At 39.6% G+C, this 19548-nt stretch overlaps 1 protein-coding gene across 1 annotated transcript in view; it reads right to left on the minus strand.

Annotated features, from left to right (window-relative positions):
• RANBP9 (RAN binding protein 9) overlaps positions 1-19317 on the minus strand; it is a 38747-nt gene extending 19430 nt beyond the window's left edge. Inside the window, 3 exon segments of the mRNA XM_041413132.1 lie at positions 10294-10405; positions 18693-18938; positions 18941-19317. Of these exon segments, the coding sequence (XP_041269066.1) occupies positions 10294-10405; positions 18693-18938; positions 18941-19082 (500 nt within the window). The 5' untranslated portion in view covers positions 19083-19317.
• Between the last annotated feature and the right edge of the window lie 231 nt (positions 19318-19548).

The following is a 19548-nucleotide window of genomic DNA, read 5'->3' on the forward strand; positions in this document are numbered from 1 at the left end:
ATCTTCAACATACCAAATGATGTTTTGCAGACAAACTGGAATGAGTAATTTTATAAAATATATGCAACATTGCATTACTTTAGCAGCAAAAATGCAACCTTGCACAGCACTTATGAAAAGATCACACTGAAACATTAAAGGCCTGGATTGTAGAGTAGAATGTTAACTTGAGAAAGTTACCAGCAATAGCACTCAGCTGCGTGCAATCTGGTGGCAAACTAAAAAGGGAAAAATATTTGTACTACACTAACCAGTAATCTGAAATAAAGTCGAAAAGCCAGCTTTACAAAAAGGTGGTTTTAATAAAGTCAGTGTCCAGTACAATTGTTAACAATTTAATAGCAAATATTAGAAAGCTGAAATGAAGAATTTCCTCATCTCTAAATAACACTATTAGAAGTTAGCAAAATCAATTTTGCTTGTTTCTTAAGCAAAACGAATGCCATTACCAAGACAACAAGAATACAAAAAGATAAACAGCAAAATGAAATGCTAGGCTTTCACCATTGTCTCTTGCCCAAAATACAGCAACCCCCCTCCAACAACTAAAGCACGCATCCAAAAATCACCTAAACCTACATTTACTTGTTATCATATCATTCAAAGTATTTTGACACTAGTTCACATCAGTTAACAAGAATTTGCTATGAAATAATAAACTGTATGAAAACAAAATATTCATCTGTGGCAATCTGGAAAATTTAAGTCAACAAACATGACCTTTGTATTCCCATCTCATAAAATGAAATTTTAAAGCAACTGTTCCACTTGGAAGTGCAGGTTAATCTGCTATTTAAAATGCTTTTGACACAAAATGAAACTGAGCAGAACATCTCAGAAGTGACACGCTTAATTGTGTACGGGGGTTTCTGCTCTTTCTATGGATCACTTCTAACAGTTACCTTACCTGATTCTATGTTTCATACTTAAAAAGCCCTCCTCTGATAATTTCTAATGTGTAATAATACCATCTTCCTCTCTTTCAAACATACCAGCATGAAATGCAACCTCAGAACCATATACAGCAGATACTGCATTTAAAAATACTGAAGAGCTGAAGCAAAGGGCAACAAACAAAAGGATTAGTCTTTGCTGCATTGCTGAATACATTACTGAGGCACCACTGCAGCAGCAGATTCAACAAAACAATTATAAATGAAAGCAACAAGTGGAAAGCCCTTGCTTTTGTCTTAAACAATAAAGGCAGAGTTGTTATTAGCATAGTCTGAGGTCTGATACATGAAGGATACTCATGTGAAGACTGAAAATCTCTTGTTCATTAAAGAAAGGATGTTTACTTTTTAAAACAATTTTAGATAACTTGAATGCCACTGACTGCAAAAAAATTTTGAATGCAAGTCAGATTTAAAATGCAATCAAGGTATTTCAGTATTTTTATAGCAACAAGACTAAGGTTACACAAAAATTCAAAATATTAGATAGAAGATCATTGTCTAGGCAACATTTTGATATCACCACTGTTTTCTTCCTCAGATATCCTAACTTCCAACCCTCCCCAGTAACAGCTGTAAACACAGACAAACTGTATTTAATACAGCTAGGAACAAGGAATCTTTACCCACTGATAGTGACTGGAAAGCACTAGGCACTAACACCATCTCAGGAAGAAGATGGATGTTAACACTATGTATTTTTCCCAGGGATTCACTTACAGCTACTTGAAATGTTAACACCATTTTGTGAAGGAGACTTGCTATTAATAGAAACTGAAGTTAGATAAAAACATTGCAACTAATGAATTTACTATAGACATCTTTCACAAGGCAAAAGGAATGTCTACAACTCATGGTTTGAAGTGAGCGAAATTAAAGGCTCATCAATTAAGCTAATTTATTCTTTTTTAGAGTTGATAGATAGGTAATTTCATGTTCAACTAGGTTAGCACACTACAAATTGAGGGGGAAAATAGTACCATGACAGACAGGCTTTAAATGCTCAAGAATTTATTAACAGGAGTTGTATCTATCCCAAACCACTACATGTAACTTTCTTACCTTCTCTTAACACCTGTAACAGACATTTTTGTTTGTATTTTTAAAGACACTTAACCCTTGTTTAGGTCAAGAGTCAGGGTTTGCAAAGACTTGCTTCAGTGGAAGGAAGTACATAAACTGTTCTCCTGTTTGCTGCTTAAAATTCACATTTCATGCATGTCAGGATAAGAAGAAGAGTGGCAGAGCTATGTATTTAAGTTTTCCTCCCTTAGTTTATGACAAAAATGATGGGCATCACAACAAGCAGCCCAGGTGCAATGCAGGCCCAGAATATTCTAAGTCAGCTCATGATGCACTTGCTGTCCTGTCACATTAATAGGTTTGGTCTAGGAGACCAAAGCGGACCTTCCTGTTCTTCCTGTCTGCAGCTGTGTCGGCCATAAGAGCTGTCCTTGGGAAGCGGAGGTGTCAGCACCACGAAGCAGCACCCTCAGTCCATCCTATAGCACCTTCCAAAAATGGTCCTGACACAGCACGGCTTCAGAGACCAGAGAGGGTGAACAATGGTGTGGTTCTGATGCTGCCTCCCTCAGTACTTGAGGACTGTCCCTCCACCTCAGCTCCCTACCCAGACACATCCTTGGCCTTTGCAGTGGGAGGATCATTTCTCCAGGCAAATGGCACAAAGTGGCCTGGTGCCTGTTTCATTAAGCAGCCCCTCTTTCTGAGCAATTTCAGTCCCACTGGCTGCTACTCATCACCTCATTAACATGCTCAACTCTTACAGGATCTCATAAAAAAACGAACAACCACTTATGGAAGACATGAAATCAACCCACGAGAGTCTGAAATAATAGACTATAGCTGGAAAACAATTTAAAGTACAGCCAAATTGGTATTAAGGACCAAGAAAGCAAGAGTATTTTAAGAAGTCTTGGTTTCTTTTAACTTCAAATTGTATTTATTCTTGTTGCAGTCCAGTTCAATTAAGATATAGGTTACCATTTTAGTGTGTCAGCACATTTTCTAGTTTACATTTCACAAGTCATATAGAAACTTTAGGAACACCACAAAACTACAGAATTAAAAATTTGCTGAAGATTCATTTTTTTTTTACCACAAAGCAGAAGAGAAAATGTCAAAAAAGAGGCATTATGATACCTACTTTTTTCCTGTAACACATACTGAAAAGCCTAGGCTTCTCTGCAGAGAAATGTTTAAGTAGAAAGCTCACAGTAACTATTTTCTCCTCAAGTATCTTCCTAGTCAAAGAACTAAATTTACATTTTTGCTGGAGCCTAAAGTTTCTACTTGGATGCCTGAATAGACTAATTGTGAGAAATAAAAAGAGCCAGAGCCAAATAGAAGGGAAAAACAGCAGTAAGAGATGGTACAGAACTGCAGATGCTAAAAGATCAAGAAATTAACAAAACCCAGAAAGAGACACAACTCTGATTTTTATTTATAAGTCTTCCATTTGATCTTGTAGCCACTATGTTGAAGGTATATGGAAGATCTTTCAATATGAAAGCTGACAAATATCAGAAGTCAGATTAATATATCCTATCCTGCTCACTCCATAAAGAGCAATCTCAAAAACTATACCAAACCACAGACACCTCAGAAAGACTGAAGATAAATTCAAGTACTAAATAATCACTTCTCTAGGAAAAAAAAAAATCTCCAAAAATTCCATACTGTATTTATAAAGACAACCAAAATAATTTAGCAAATATTTACATAATAGTATGTGATAGCCTCCCTACTACAGAAATGTCACCTGCTATTTGCAAAGAGTCAAATTTCTTCTGACTTCCATTGTGCCTACATATGCTACTGAAGACATTATAACCTGGGGAACTGCTACATGATGCTTCAACAACTCTTTTGGAGTTGCAAAAAGTAAGTTATCAACGTGGTACCTTATTCTCTACATGCTATCCATTTAAAGGAAGCAACTTCAACCATACAGAATTAAAACTTAAGTTACCATAATATCTGTAGGGAACCTAAGACAAAGCACTAACAGATGTTTACAGCCATAAATAAGGCAACTGAAAACACCCTAATGTTTTGAATGCATTTATTATTATGAAAAGTAGAAGTAAAACTGAAAAAATATATAAGCTATATAACAGGTACAGTTTGTTATATCATTATGTTAGTCTCTTGGAAAGAGGACAAAGAGAAAAAAAATGCATCATCTGTAGGAATTTGAAGACTCAATGAACTTCTATAGGGCCCTCGCAACTGACTTGCAATGACATAAAATGTTTGAATAGTGTTCTCCTGTAGTTTTCTATGCTGCCTTTGCTGACACTGAGGCCAGAAATAAGGCACATTAAAAAGGTACCTACATTTATCTTTAATATACTCTGCATTAAAATTTTGTAGAAATATGCCAATTCAAGATCCTTATTGTCTGCACAATCACAATAAGAAATGAGATGTTAATCTATTTAAATGTTTCAAAATATGCCATAGACAGTTTGAGTCTTTAATTTCAAATTGAAAACAGGTTTAATTTTACGGAGTATTTCCAAGGAAACAGTATTTTGAACATGATAAAACCAGGTTTCAGATTAATGCAGTCCTGCACAGAGAAGAAAAACCAAAAATATATCAGGCATTTTGCATAGTGCTCGAAACTGTTACTCCTGTAACATTTTGCTTGTGATTGCTCTAATGTTCCTAGAAGAATTCCCATTTACTGACATTCCTCCCACTTTGAGGTTTCACCATTTCATCCTGTGACTTGTCCCCAAGGACTAGAGCCTTTTTGGGGACCATATTGTCAGACAAGAATAGTTGCAAAGAAAATAATATAATGTAAATGTGGGCTACAGTAAAGTTATGATCTATACACTATATTTATGTGAATGAGCTCCAGAAGAAAGAAGTAAAAGATTTTTCAAGCAGCTAAGACCAAGAAATTAGATATATTATCTTAACTCTCTTTTTATATAATTTTCAATTCCTAGCATACACCAACAAAGACAGAAAACCTTTGTCACAGTTCGAATATTTGTGACCAGGTAAACACAAACCTCAAACAATCTTATTACACATTTAGTTAATGTTCGTTTCTGTCAAACTCTGGTCTCATACATTCGGGTAAAAGATTAATTACTGCTATAGTTTAAGAAAAAATACACTTGCTGATTCATGACCTGATCTCTTCTTGCAGCTGCTACAATTCAAATAAACACACTAATGAAAGAAGGATACTTCAGACCTTATCAGATTCTACCCTATACACAAGTACTCTGCTAATAATGCTGCAAGGCCTACTTATATGTAAATAGAGACTGAGTGAAGTTTTGCACGTTGTTTTAACAAATGCCTGTTCTTGTAACAAATAGCTGCTGAAGATATATTAGAAGCATAAAAGTAGGTTTTAGGACTGCGTAAAATATTTGATGTACATTAGTAATGTACAAAACAAATACAAACCAACCAGCAATTGACGAGGTCACGTATTTTGTTTATTGGTTAATGCTTCTGTTGAACAAGAAAATGAGTATACTGGATGCTAAAGGAAAAGCCAGCTTATTGCAACACAAACAACTTGTAATATAAAAGTACAGTTTGTGTTTGAAGAGCTACACATACATCCTCTAGAAGACAACAAAGCATTTATGACTCAAACACTCTAAAACAGTTCAGGCTCCGCCACAGGCATAGGTGTCATGAAACTTAATTCTCATGGTATTTTTGTTTTGGATAGTTTTTCCTTTTTTGCTTCACCACCTACTTCATCACATACACAACACATACTACACAAGACACTGCCAAAACAACAGATGACTGATTGTATATCCAGTGTTAAAAACCAGCCATAGTGTAACAAGTCTCTAATGCCTTATTAACACTGCTTTACTAAAAACATACTGATTACTTGCATAAATTGCTGTACTAACATTTTATTTTAGTGCACTACATTTAGCAGAACTTACACATGGTGCTATAAAGCCTGGCCATGAAGATCTGCATCAGCACCACCACACCACAGACTAAACAACCCTGCTCACAGAAGTCTAAGCTCAGTGCTATCCGCTGAAAGGATACAGCCTTTCTAAACTTAGTTTTCATCAATTCTTCTGGATGGCTTACAACTCCCAGTCCTTGTTTCATTCTTCTTTAAAAAAAAAATCAGCAGTGTTCCAGGCCAGGCTGGATGGAGCGTTGAGCAACCTGGTCTAGTGGAAGGTGTCCCTGCCCTTGGCAGCGGGGCTGGAACAGAATGATCTTTAAAGTCCCTCCCAACCCAAACAATTCTATGATTCTGTGATTTTGCATTTTAAGCATACATCTTCCTCAGCTGCTCTAAAAGCACTGAAGACTGTCTAGAAGTATATGGTATTACTATCATTTGCCCATTCTTATTAATTGTATTTACAAATCAATGAATAAGAATGGGTAGAAATTCAAGACATGGAAGATAGAAGTATTGTTCCCAGAAGTTTATTTTCCCTGGGAAATAAACAGGTTTCTCCTGGTGATAGATTTCAAAAGCCAAAAGGCTGTATTTAAACTAAAATTAATGGGCATAAGCTATACTGTGACCCAAAGTAGCATTCCCAGTTCCTTTGTTTCAGATTCCTTCTGCTCCTAGCTTCACCCTCTTTTGCTGTCACAGCTACTCATGAAACGATACAAACAACCATACTGGGGAAAAAAACTGAAAGAAAACAAACTCACTCTGGAGATCAGCTTTTGGAAAATAAGTTATCCAATCAGGTTTAGCATGAAGCTGACACAAACAGTCACACAAACTGGGAAAAGGGACATCAACTCAATGAGTGTTCAGAGACTGCTGCTTCTCCTGGCCAAATTTTTTTATTTATTTTTAAGTTAACTGGACATTTCAACGGAGATGCAGACATAACTTACTGTTAGTTAATAGTCCCCTTCCTACCATGCTTTCTAATCATCACCTCAGTACTGTTCCCCATACACCCATTACCCTTCTACTGTTACTGTCTCCAATTGCTCACATAACCATCCACAATGTTCCACATGAGCCAAACAAAGCAAAGCCAAAGAGAGTATAAAAGGAGAGATTATATATAAATAGAAGCCCTTAGGCTACAAAAGACAACATGAAACTAAGAAAGAAAACTGAAAAAATAAAGAACAACAGGAAAATATTTACAAAGCGATATGACAGTTGGTTAGAACTTTCAGCAAGAATTCAAAGATATCTAGGTAATTATTTCACGTATCTGTACTGTAGCAGCACATTAGGACTGCTTGTGTCAAACATTCTACAAATACCAAGACAGATTTTGTTTGAATGATATTTCAACCTTACTACATTTACTGAACTTAATTCTCACTTCCCTTTTTCTCATCCAGTACCATCAGTTACTGACTCTATCACACCACATGGAGGTATCAAAAAGCAACTTCGCTGTTCATCTGCTCTGCAACACCAATTCCCATATCCAGGTCTTCCTTCCTAGTAAAGCGGTTTTTTCACACTTTCTCCAGTGTGTTCATAATGTTCTCAAAGTTGGTCACAAACTTCTGCAAAATTAACCTATTGCACACCTTCAAATTTCTACTCAATCCAGTTACTCACCTATATGCATTAAAGAATTTAACGACCTAGGTCATTAGAGTGACAAAACCAATTCTGTGCTCAAACACAGAAACAAGAAGCTATGCTACATGCACACCCTAAACAAAAAGCAGCTGCATTTCTTCAAAAAAGGATAATTTTTGCCCTGATACTTTCAGATATGCAAGATCAGATTCCAGGAGCAGCACCTTCAAGTACTACAATAACATGAAAAATGGATCTCCTACAGCAGGTTTTTAGTAAAGGGTTTTTGATTATTTCAGTCAAGTCTTGCTAAGTAGGGAACTCCAAACAAACAGCACGAAATTATCCATTGACATTTATGAAAGTTGGAAGCTGTACTTCAGCTTACAGATAGATATCTCAGTTGCCTTGGGTAGGCTAGGATTTACTTTAAACAGTACTGTAAAATACAGCTCTACTGCTTCTACAGCTAGGCTAACACCTTGAGAACACGTGATTTTGCAAGTAAGGCATTTTAGCTAATTGACCCAATTAGTTACATGCTGGTCTTCTACAGATATGGTCCTCCTGAACTCTGTTCCCATTATCAGATGACAAAAAGAAACAAAAATGGCAAAAATGTACCTGGAGCAAGCCAGGTGAAACACAACAGGCAGTGAAAAAGAACTAATAAATCCAAACTGACAGAAATTGGTTTGTATAGTCCTATTTCTCCGCATTAAATTCCCCAGTTTACTTATCTTGGAAAAATGTATTCGTTTGAATGCAAGGTAACCCTGAACTGTAAGAGATTCATCCAGCACCTCATCAAAGACCTCCTGGACCTGAGAACAGGGTCTAGAGATACACATTTAACATCCAGTGAGGTGCCACATGTTGACTCCTGGTCTTCATCAGCCAAGCTACATTTGGCTTTAGCTGTGTGTACAGTATTTCCCAGCTACCATACTATCTTACACAGTGAAATAAATTAACATCTCAACTCATTATGCAGCCAAGTGTTTCAGAAAGTGACACTAAATGAAGGTCACAAGGCTGAAACAAGGATGAGGCAGTATTAACTGAAACAAGTACCCCTCCATTTTTTATGCAATCTCAGCAGGCAACTGTGCAGGTCATAGCTATGAGACCTGCAAGCTATGACCTGATGTTACATCTCACAAGTAACCATTTAAATACAAAACCTTGAAAAACTTTACTCAGTGATGTTTTCCCACTTTTGCAGGGTTGCCTTACTGAATTTAAAATTACTAAAATCCAACACAAAGTATCTACAGTAAAGTGTTAGAGGAGCTAAGCAAAATGACACACCCACATATCCATTATCCAAGTGAAATCCATCACTTCAAAAAAGCTACCTTCCAAACTAATTAGGAAGAAAACTATTTCAAGAAGAGACCACCAGCAATACACAATAAGAACCTCTCCTTAACACACAGCAACAGGATACATTTTTACAAAATGTTCTTAAAATTAAAAATACCCCAAAACCAAAAAACCCACTCACACCCCCCCAAAAAATGAAGGTGTTCCTAAAATTGGTAGCAGAATGTTACTTGAAAAACTAATTTCTACCACCTCAATTTAAAATAATTAGGTCTTCACAGGGTAACAAAAGCAGCTATGGATATAAGATTTTCATAGCAAAGAACTCTCCCAGGGATAACTTTTGAGAACAGAAATAACAACAAACTAGTAAATGCACCTACAAAGTTGCAGAGAGGCTACTACTGAGAGGCTATTCCTTCAAAATATCATTATGAAATACTATGAGGAAAACAAAGAAGTTTGAATACTGTTTCTGACTTACAGAAGGCTTACAGGGCTCTGGGAAAATGAAAGAAACAAACTGCAGCAAGACAAAGAAAAGACAAAGGCACTGAATTTCATCCATAATTCTTTTCTCTCAAGATTTACTTTCACAGGAGAGCATAAGCACCTGCAACATGCTTGTACAGTACCTAGAACAGGGACAGCCAGTCCTGACTACAACATTGAAGCAGAACCAGAGAATGTACTACAGCACATTCAGAACAGAAAGCAGTCCTACAGTGTATCAGAATTAACACACATCCTCTACCAAAAGCAGTGAAAGATGAAAAGGAACTAAAGTGCTTCAGCAGAGATTTCATTAGCACTTCAAGACTTTCCCAGGTGAGATTCTATCTGCCTCAGCAGACTTAAAAGCATGTATCACTTGTGCTTCAACAGACTGATAATTCAGATTTATTATGGGAAGCAGCAGCTTCTTACTCATCAATTCTTGCTCCTTCCATAGGGTGACAAATTCCCAGGCACTTATTCAGAATATTGCCCTTTAATCTTATTACTGTTCATCAACAAGTAGCCTTAAGAATAACTTTCTGTTTCAAAACTGATATGACATCCATGAAAAGATCACACTGGGGAAATAAGTTGGTCTGCTACACACCCTAAAAATTACATGAATGTCTGTAAATCCATATAGCCAAAACCCAACACCTTTAAAGGTAACAGGAGGGTCAAACCAGCCATTCAAACTCTAACTTTTTGTCAAGAAAAAATGAGATGATTCTTTTAAGAGAGCTGATTGTGTTATTTATTGTCCACAAATCAGTGGACAATAAATACCACAATCAGCTCTCTTAAAAGAATCAAATATAAGAGTGCAACTTCTCAAGAATAAGGAATCAAGCTATATAAAGTGGTAAAACATGAAAATAAGTTTTGATACCAAAGACAACTGTTGACTGAAAGATGATGTAAGGCAGTATTTCAAGAAATAATTAATTCATAATGTACTCTGCTTACCCATCTCTTCCCTTACTGACGATTTTAACTTCGAAATAATATATGCCACAGGCTGCAGGTATAGGATGCGTAGCTCGAACAGAAGCAGCATCTTTTGGAGTTTTTCCATGACCTGAAAAACAAGAGCATTCAAAACACACAAAAAATGTATTTTAGTTAATTGCAGAAGGTGACTCAAAGCTATGCATGCTAACTACTCAAAACAAAAGACTTAGGCAATGAGCAAACAACATACAATATTTTAATCAACCTGATTTTTACGCTGGAGTATTTTGTTTCAAATAGTGTAAGCACCTGTACTGCAACCAAGGATGCTAAAAGAAGTCCTGGATGTAGTAATCCAAATAGGTTCTACAATTATTTAAAGGGAAACCAGGAAAAAGTTTCACCATTCTAAGTAACACGATTGACAAAAGGCCATCTGTGGTTGAAAGAACTATGTGATTTCTCAAATGCACAGGGCTTACTCATTTTTGTAGACTGAAACACAATGTAAGAGAGTTTCATCTAAAGTTTAGTACTTCTGAATCTACAGCTTACTGAAGACACATCAATTCTAATGTCCTCCAGAATAAACATCAGTCATTATACAGAACATGCTACTCACAATCAATTTCCACATTCCAACATCGTTTCAGGACAGCATTAAGCCATACAGCCTGCAACTAAGCTCATGCAGCTCCTACTCCTTTTTCTTATTAGGCTCACTACACATTAGCTCTGCCACAATAATGCCCAATTTCAGCTCTTGTCTACTCAGGATTTTCAACCTAAACCCAAGAGCCACTTGCATTCTCCTAATACCAACCTTCTGAATGTGTCATCCTCTTCACAGCCCTTTCCAAAAGCAACCTGGAAGCAGGCTTTTGACCAGATGACTTGTTTTAGCAACAACCTGCTCAAGCAAGCACAGCGTCTCCCAAGTACACCCAAACTCCTCAATTTTTGTGTGACAGTCATGCATGGGGCCACTGGACATAGTTTAGAAAAATTTAACATACAAGATGAAAAGTATATTGCATCATGGCAAGAGGTAAGGTAATTCAGTAAGATGGAAACCAAGAACAGACTGTCACTGCCATAAGAATAATTCATGCAGATCCCATGCCTACTCTTGAAGTGGATCTGTAGCATGATGAAAGGAGCTGCCTGTTTTGAGTGTCCTGTACAAATCACTTGTGCTGCAGCACTCCAGCTGTCATTTCCAGTCCAGACAGGGAGGCCTACTGCACCTGCATAGCAAATGATCTGCATATGCAAACATCCAACAACCAAACACACTTCTTTCAGGGGCATTAACAATGGTATTACTGCTCAGGCTCAGATTAATCATGTCTCAGGTGCAGCAAGTCAGGTCACACAGCAAAGAAACTGTAGGAGAATGACAGCCTGGGGAGGCAGAAAGATAAGGCCCAGCTGGCCCACAGTAACAAAACCTCTAAGGGCAGAGGGTCAGGGATTGACCGATGCAGAACCTCTGAGCACAGTGCTCCCTTGTGCAAATGCTCATAGAACTGTCAGTGCTTACCAGCCTCCAGAGCCAGCACCCACCAGCTCCTAACCAATGGCACGTGCTCAGCCAGGGAGAACTCTCACCATGGCTGCACCAGCAACCAAAACCTTTTTGCACACCACAAATTCTTCACCCACTGACACTAGGTTTAACCTACCATGTTTTCTCTGATGTTAATGATTCACCCCAGTGTGCAACTACCTAAACACAAGTGGCCAACCACCTTACTTTTCTGAGTGCAAATCCATTGCTCGCTTCAGTGTTTTGCTAGTACTACTAAACATTTTGTGTAGAGATCCTTCAATCACCTCACAGGTTTGACAATGTTAAGTTTGCTGCCTACATTCTGCATGTTGATTTCTGCATGTTGATATGATGTATCACATGAGGAAAAACGAGTAATTTACTCTTCCATACACAACACATTTTATTGTTCACTACTTTTAAGTTATTTCCTCAAGCTGTGACAACCAGTGTAATAACCAAGTACATAATCTTAGTTAGAGCTTCCATAAGTTTGCTTGGTTTTCAAATTCTGGTAGATCACTATTTAGCTATTACAGATTATCATGCCTAAGTATGTTGAAATCCTTCAGCTAAAAGGGCAGAACACTGAACTCCTAAGACATCCCTGAAGTTCAAAGAAGTCCAATTAAGCAATGCATTGGAGGAAGGAAAAATACCTTCTTTTAAAATGTCTTTAGGTTTTTACTTTTAAATAGACTCCAAAGAAGTTCCCTTGGTTACTCCATGCACTTGACAATCTGTGTAGTTTCAGTCTGAGTCATTCTCCTTATATGGGAAAGTCTTCCACATAGAAAAGACTAAAGCAGTAGGAACAAGCCAAATATTATTGAAAATGTAAATCTATTACCCAGCAGACTGAGCTTTGTGAAATCAAATCTAAGTGTTTGGCAACAATATCTATTTAAGGCATTCTTAACACCTCTTCCTGAAACTCCCCTTCTCCCACCTCCTTCCCAATCCAGGCATTTATTTGCAAGGACATAACCAGGAACCAGATTGATTAGCTGATCAGGGTTTAAGAAACCTACCAGATTTTTTTAAGCAGCAGATCAGTTCCCTGATCCAGTTCACAACACAGCCACACACAGCTGTCACACTGCAAATAAGAGGCCAACAGAGGGGCAGAAGTAACAGGACACCTTACCAGTATTGCCAAACACTTCATGTGATGAAGCAACATGCTTGGGGAAGTCAGTGCCCAAAACTACTTTCATCCCATTAAAACAGAAGACACCATAAATTTAGAACTGCTGTCCTTTTAACATAATCTCCTATGGATCCCATTTTACTGTTTGAGCATACTGCTTTTATTTGTACTTACATACAATTAAGCCTAGGAGAAGGCTAAATATCATCCAGTTAACTACTTTCCAATATTCCAAGTATCTTCATACTGTCTAAACATGGTAGTTAAGTCTTTCAGTACCACCAGGCTACACTGAATTACGTGTGGTCATGAGATCCTATCAGCCTGCTTTAAAACAAGAAAGAGGCTCTTAATGGAACAGTTAGCTGAACTGCAAAATTTCTTACCAGAGGATACTAGAGATGTTAGCTTTTAAGAGAACACTGGGTAAGTTTCTAGAACTGCAGTTAACTGAGACACTGCCTTGAGTTCCGAATGTCCTTCAGCTTAAAATGGCTGGAAGCCGAGAGGGGAAACAGACATACACCGCTTATGCCCAACATGTTTTTAGATTTTTTCTCAGGGCCTTGCAACCACTGTCACCAATGGGACTCTTGAGCCGAGTGGCCCATTAACTTGATGTATTCTACTGCTGCCACAGCCTTTGGTAACCTGAATCCTCACTTCCTTGCTTGTGAGTAAAAAACAACTTCGACACCCAACTCTGAACTTCTGAATCGGAGGTTCCAAACACCTGAAGTAGATCACACAAACACTGCCCAATGTTTCCCCACCACAGACCCCTTCGACAGTCACAAGCTATAGGTAGAGTATTTAAAAGAACACTTTTGAAGTATGTACTATTTAACAATAAGGATTTTCAGCATTAAAAAGAGAACTCTGCAAACAGATGCACTGGGGGCAGTGAAGAGAAAACAGATCTGCAAATCTTAAACTTTACAATGTAAACCAGATCATATGTAAGTTCATTTACTAGAACTGTTTTCACTTGGGCTTTCATTAGAAGTGTTTGACAACCATAAGCTGACCATGCTTTTTATCATTTTTTAAGCACTCACACTAATGATTTTTAGTCAGTAGTATCACTACTACTTAAGCAAAATTACAGTGAAATTAATATAAATTTTAATTCTATCTACTTGGAAAAAAACCTAATTCAGATACAAACATGTTTGGAGAAGCCATCTCTGCTTTCAAAAAAGATAATCTTTGAACCTAAATCTTTATAATGCATACACACCAAATAGTCCAAAAGAAATCTATGGGAGCACCTACCTAGACAGAAGTAAGCATGTTTATCCAGTTTAAATCCTTAAACGAAGTTTACCTAAGCTGAACTGCAGTTATTTCCAACAGGTGGTTCAATGACTTGCTCACACTGCCAAAAATAAAATAATCAAAGCCTAATCTTCTGTTGTATTCATTAGGCAAGTTTCACTGAGACAAGAACGGAACAGGCTGCCCAGGGAAGTGATTGAATCACCACCCCTGGAGGTATTTACAAAACCTGTAGATGTGGCACTTGGGGACACAGTTAAGTCGAGGACTCAGCAGTACTGTGTTTGTGGTTGGACTCTAGAGCTCTTTTGCAAACTAATGATTCTATAATTCTAAGAAAAAAAACCAAATCAAAATACACAAATTACTAATTTTACTTTAACTTCTTCCCCAGTTAAAAAAAAAAGCAAGACATCTCAGAGCTACAAGGCTGTCCAAAACAGGCAAACTGTACTGAGTGTACCCTGAGTGTTCTCCGCAAGAAAAATTGACACCATCCTTGTAACACTGAGTGACAACACAGAATTATTAGTATAGAATCCTCTTCTTTTTCCAACAGGAAACAGAATGCATAATTTGCACTGAAAAATAGTGTATTTTTGTTTTGCACTACAGACAGTTCAAAGGCAACTGCACTGTAAATAAATGTCTGGCTAAGATCCCCTGGCCTGTGATATATTAGAAAAAGTTCATGCAATGGCAGCTTACTCAAAATTGCATAACTTTCTCCAGCTTTTTTGGACAAATGTCACAAGATTTATTTAAGTGAAGTTTCTATAGGAGTTTCCATGACTTCAGCACCAATTATTTTGTCTGTTCACGTAATTCTGTATATAGTTTCTTCCATGGTTACAAATCTGCACTGACTGTGTTTTTATCTCTTTACACCACATAGTATAGATCACTACCTGCTGGAAACCTAATTTGTCTGTCTAGTGGACCTTTCATATCACATACACCATTTATGAATTCCCTGTTTTTCAACAGGATCCATATGCTAACTCTGAATATTTTAGAAATATGCAGGAATATTTTTAAAGATGTCTTGCCTCACTAGCTATGTAATTTTGTGCAGTAATGCATGCTTTATGTGCAGCATGCACTTATGCTTTCTTTACGACTTACCACAGCTCAGACTGTAAAAATTATAATTAAGTGAAATGACATCAATTTTTTTCCTGATACAGTTTTTCACTGTCTCCCTTACAAAGACACACCACAAACAACAGGTAGTGAGACAGCGTTAGCTTTCTATCAGCTTGCACAGCTAACTGGCAGCAATACAAAAATGTATGTCTGTCCACAGGAAAAACGAAAATACTCTAGGTATAGACTTTCATATATTTATGGTATCACTGATGCCATTGTCTATGTATTTTGTATCAAGACTTTAACAAAGCTACCTAATCTGCTAAACAAAAACACCACCCCATTTAAGTTTTCCTTTCCAAGTAACACTACGATTCTGAGAGATAGCACAAAAAAGCACTGACTTTTGGGTTTGTTGACCTTAACAAAATTTGAAGAGCTTTCTTCCTGATGCTAGACTATATTCCTTTTTTTAAAACCTCCACCACTAGATCAATGGCCTGGTTTTGTGGCAGTTTTCATTTCTTAAGCACTCTGTAGGATGCTTGCAAAAATCTTCAGGACCAGAAATGCAGAACACAAAACATCTCAGCTGCAATGGGTAGAAAGAGACATCTACTGAACTTCATGTTTCCATACAACTTGTCCACTGGTAAGCAAGAAAACAAAAGGAATCTTCAGAAATTACATCGAGAGGACCATCTCACAAACCAATGAAACAAAAATCTCACTACTCGCAATACATCAGCACATTAAAATAAGAAGGTAACTATATGAAAAATAACTTCTAAAGCTTTTGTGCTGATTGTTCCCCTCACACATTTCTTCAGCAACCCCAACACACCCAAGGTGAAGGCAAAGCACTGCTGTTAACACTTTCTGCCTCCTATCAGTCACAGAAGGAAATTACTCCAGAAAAACAGTTCTATAGCCAGAAATCTAAAGAGGCAGAAGAGAAAATTTAAGTGTACAGGGTACCTATACTACAGTAATAGAAAACAGTAAGAATTGCTTTAGGTTACTGGCTTCTTTGGACAGATTGATCTTTTTCCTTGAGTATTTTGGTCAAGAATACAACAATTCTTTATCCCTGCTCAATATAAAATTCATATTTCCTTTAAAAAAAATCCAGTGTTCTTCCACTACTACTTAGGCAATTTCAAAAGCACTGAAATTGTCAATATTACAAAAGATACTACGAGAGCTTTCTTTTGAAACTGATTTGTAGAAACACTATTTCACAGGGCTAAGCACATTCTTACTTGCCATCTTCCCCTACTCTCCTCATTTTCTCCCCTTTTATTGTATTCTTAGGGCTGAAGGATGCAGGAGGGAGAAAAGGCAGGAGATGTTCAGCATGTTTGCCCCCTGGTTCTCAGGTAGAAATACTCTGATACCATTCACTGCTTAGCCCAGTTAGCAACTCCAGGTACCAGGCTGCTTAATATAAACAGGAGTTGCCCTAATAGCCACCTTCATTAAATTACCCAGAAGAAAAGATGGGCCACTTAAGAAGCCATTTACTCCCATCTGCACTTAGGAAAAAGAAAAGCACGGACATGTCATACTGGCATCTCTCCTGTTCAGGGTCCTTTGGGCTAACCTAGGAACTCTTCAACCTTCAGCACTTACCATTATTTAAGAGTTAGAGTAAAGGTATTTCATTGTCATGTCCTATTAACTGTGCTTCACGACTTCTCTAACTTCTTTGAGGCAATGATTTTCCTTAACACCACGGCAAAGAAGGTAAGTGAGGAAAAACAGGGATAGCACAAGGAAAGCCTAAAAATATACTTCTGCAATAACACTGAGAGATCACAGAGGTTCAACCTCTAAATTTTAGCCTATGAGAAAAAGAAGTTGGCCAAAGCAAAACAAACCAGCAGAAGGAGTTGATAGCCACAAAGCTGTGATCATCTTAGAAGAAAAAAACACCAAAACCAAACAACCCACTGCCACTAAGCACCAGAAAATACAAAATGTTTCTAAAAATACAAGGTCATAAAACATTGAACAAAAGCCAGGAAATTCAGAGTTGAGTATTAAATTACACATCCTTAAATCACTTGGTGCCTCCCAGAAACCTGCTCTATAGTCATCAAGCTCCTTTATTATCTTAGTACAGTGCATTAAACTTAGCATTTTTAACAGAGTATTTTGTGTGTAATAATAAAACCTCTCTATTAAAAAAAAAAGTCTCCCAGAGTACATTTAATCCTTTCATGGCAGCCAAATCCTGCCATGTGTTTGTGTTGCCGTTTTCCTCCTCCGATTAAACAGTAACATGTTTATCGAGATTTCCCTTGAATTTCTCCACTGCAAACTCTGAGAAAGGGTAACTGCACGGTTGTTTTTTTCCCCTCCCACTACGTTCATTTGACTACAGATTGACAAAAGATCCAGCTCTTCACAGCCAACTCAGAAGTGGTTTTACTTCTACTTCAGGACTTTGGGCCTAGAACACCAGATGTGTCTGTGTTTTTTCAGGTCAGAGTGTAGGCTTATGTTTCCAGGTTTTATGACATTTCATAACAATCAACACAAGTTTTTCTTCTAATGCCTCTTGCTGATGTTATTTTTCAATACAAAAGCATACTGTCTTTTACCTTTTATTTGAAAATCTGTAACTTTAACTGTGAAACGTCTAGGAACAAAGTTTCAGTCACCTTTATTAAGGTTAAGTCCTATTGTCGTTCCTTCCCTCAAATCACTCTGTGCAATAGTTAGGCAAGCCTATTACCAGTGACTTTAAAGTCATTTTTTTCACAGCTTAAAAATAAACCGTGTTTTTCTCAGTGCTTTCCCCTCCCGTCATTTCCGTGTTCAATAGCTTAACGCTTGCTGCTCTTAACTCCATTTAACCCTTGCTCTTCTCGGGGGGGGGGGGGGGGGGGGAAAAGCAGCCACTTCTTTTTCTCGCTCATTACCATAAACAGGACACGTCATGCCGAGCGTCCTTTATTCTCCTGCCTCCGACCCAAACGTTCCGGCGATACCTGAATCCACGGAGGAAGTCTCGGAGTTTACATAATGCCCACTCCAGAAGCATAAGGAGGCGGGGGCGGCCCCTTGTGTCCCCCCCCTTTCCCCGCACGGCGACAAAAACGGGGGGGGGAGGGGAAAGGAGAGAAAAATAAACCTGAAATAAGGGAAAACAAGCCCCTTATCTCCACGCTGCGGGGGGAAATTTAGGGGATCGGAAAACAGGGAAGGAGGAGGGAGAGGAGCGTGTGCTATTTCCTGTTATTGTTACTCCTGTGCCCACTGCCCGACGGAGGGGTCGGGCAGCCCCCGGCCCCGGGTGGGTCAGGGGGTGTTGCGGCGGCGCGGGCCGCCCCTCCTCACCTTTGTAGTGCACCCGCAGGTTGTTCTGCGAGAGGCCGATGTAACTGAATTTGTCCTTCGGGCTCCAGGAGCGGGGCAGCGGCGTCTCCTGCTCGTCCACGGCCGGGTAGAGCCTCTTCAGCCGCCGCTTCAGCTCCTTCTCCTGCTCGTTCAGGGCCGGGTCTCCGTGCGGGAAGGGCGCCGGGGCGCTGGTGCCGCTCCCCGCCGGCAGGCCCAGCGCGGCGCCGGCACCGCCGCCCCCCGCGNCGGGTGGAGCAGGAGCGCGGCGGCCGGAGCGGGGCCGGGGCTTGCGGCGGCGGAGGGGATCCCCGGCGCCGGCGGGGGAACGGCGGCCGCCAAAGAAAGCTGCGGCGACGGCGGCTGTTGTTGCTGCTGCTGTTGCCCGGACATCCCGGCTCCGGCCTCCTCCTGCTCCTCCGCCGCCACCTCCCGCGGCGGTCGCGACTGTCACCGGACGGCCCGGGGGCGGAGCGACGGGCAGGCCCGGGGCCGTGCGGAGCGCGGGTCACCCCCACAACCGGAGCGTCTCGGTAGAAGACGGGGGGCGGGGTGGGGGAGGGTTGGCGATGACGGCGGCCGGTGGAGGTGCCCGATGGGAGCGAGGGACGTCGCGGGGCGCGGCGGGGCCGAGCTGAGCCCGCGGGCCCGCCCCTCCTCCTCTCCGCGCTCGCGGCGGGGCGGGGCCTCCGCCCCTCGGCGGGCGCGAGGCGCGGAGGGAGGGGAGCGAGGGGGGAGAGGGGTGAGGGCAGAGGGCAGCAGAGTTGAACTGGCGGTACCGACAGGGTCCCTCGGGTCTGGTGCTGGAGCCATCCCTACGGTCCAAAGCTGTTGTAGGGCTCTGTGGCCTGACCCTGAC

The sequence above is a fragment of the Onychostruthus taczanowskii genome, unplaced genomic scaffold, assembly GCF_017590055.1.
Source record: "Onychostruthus taczanowskii isolate IOZ18803 unplaced genomic scaffold, ASM1759005v1 scaffold40, whole genome shotgun sequence".
Lineage (NCBI taxonomy): Eukaryota > Metazoa > Chordata > Aves > Passeriformes > Passeridae > Onychostruthus > Onychostruthus taczanowskii.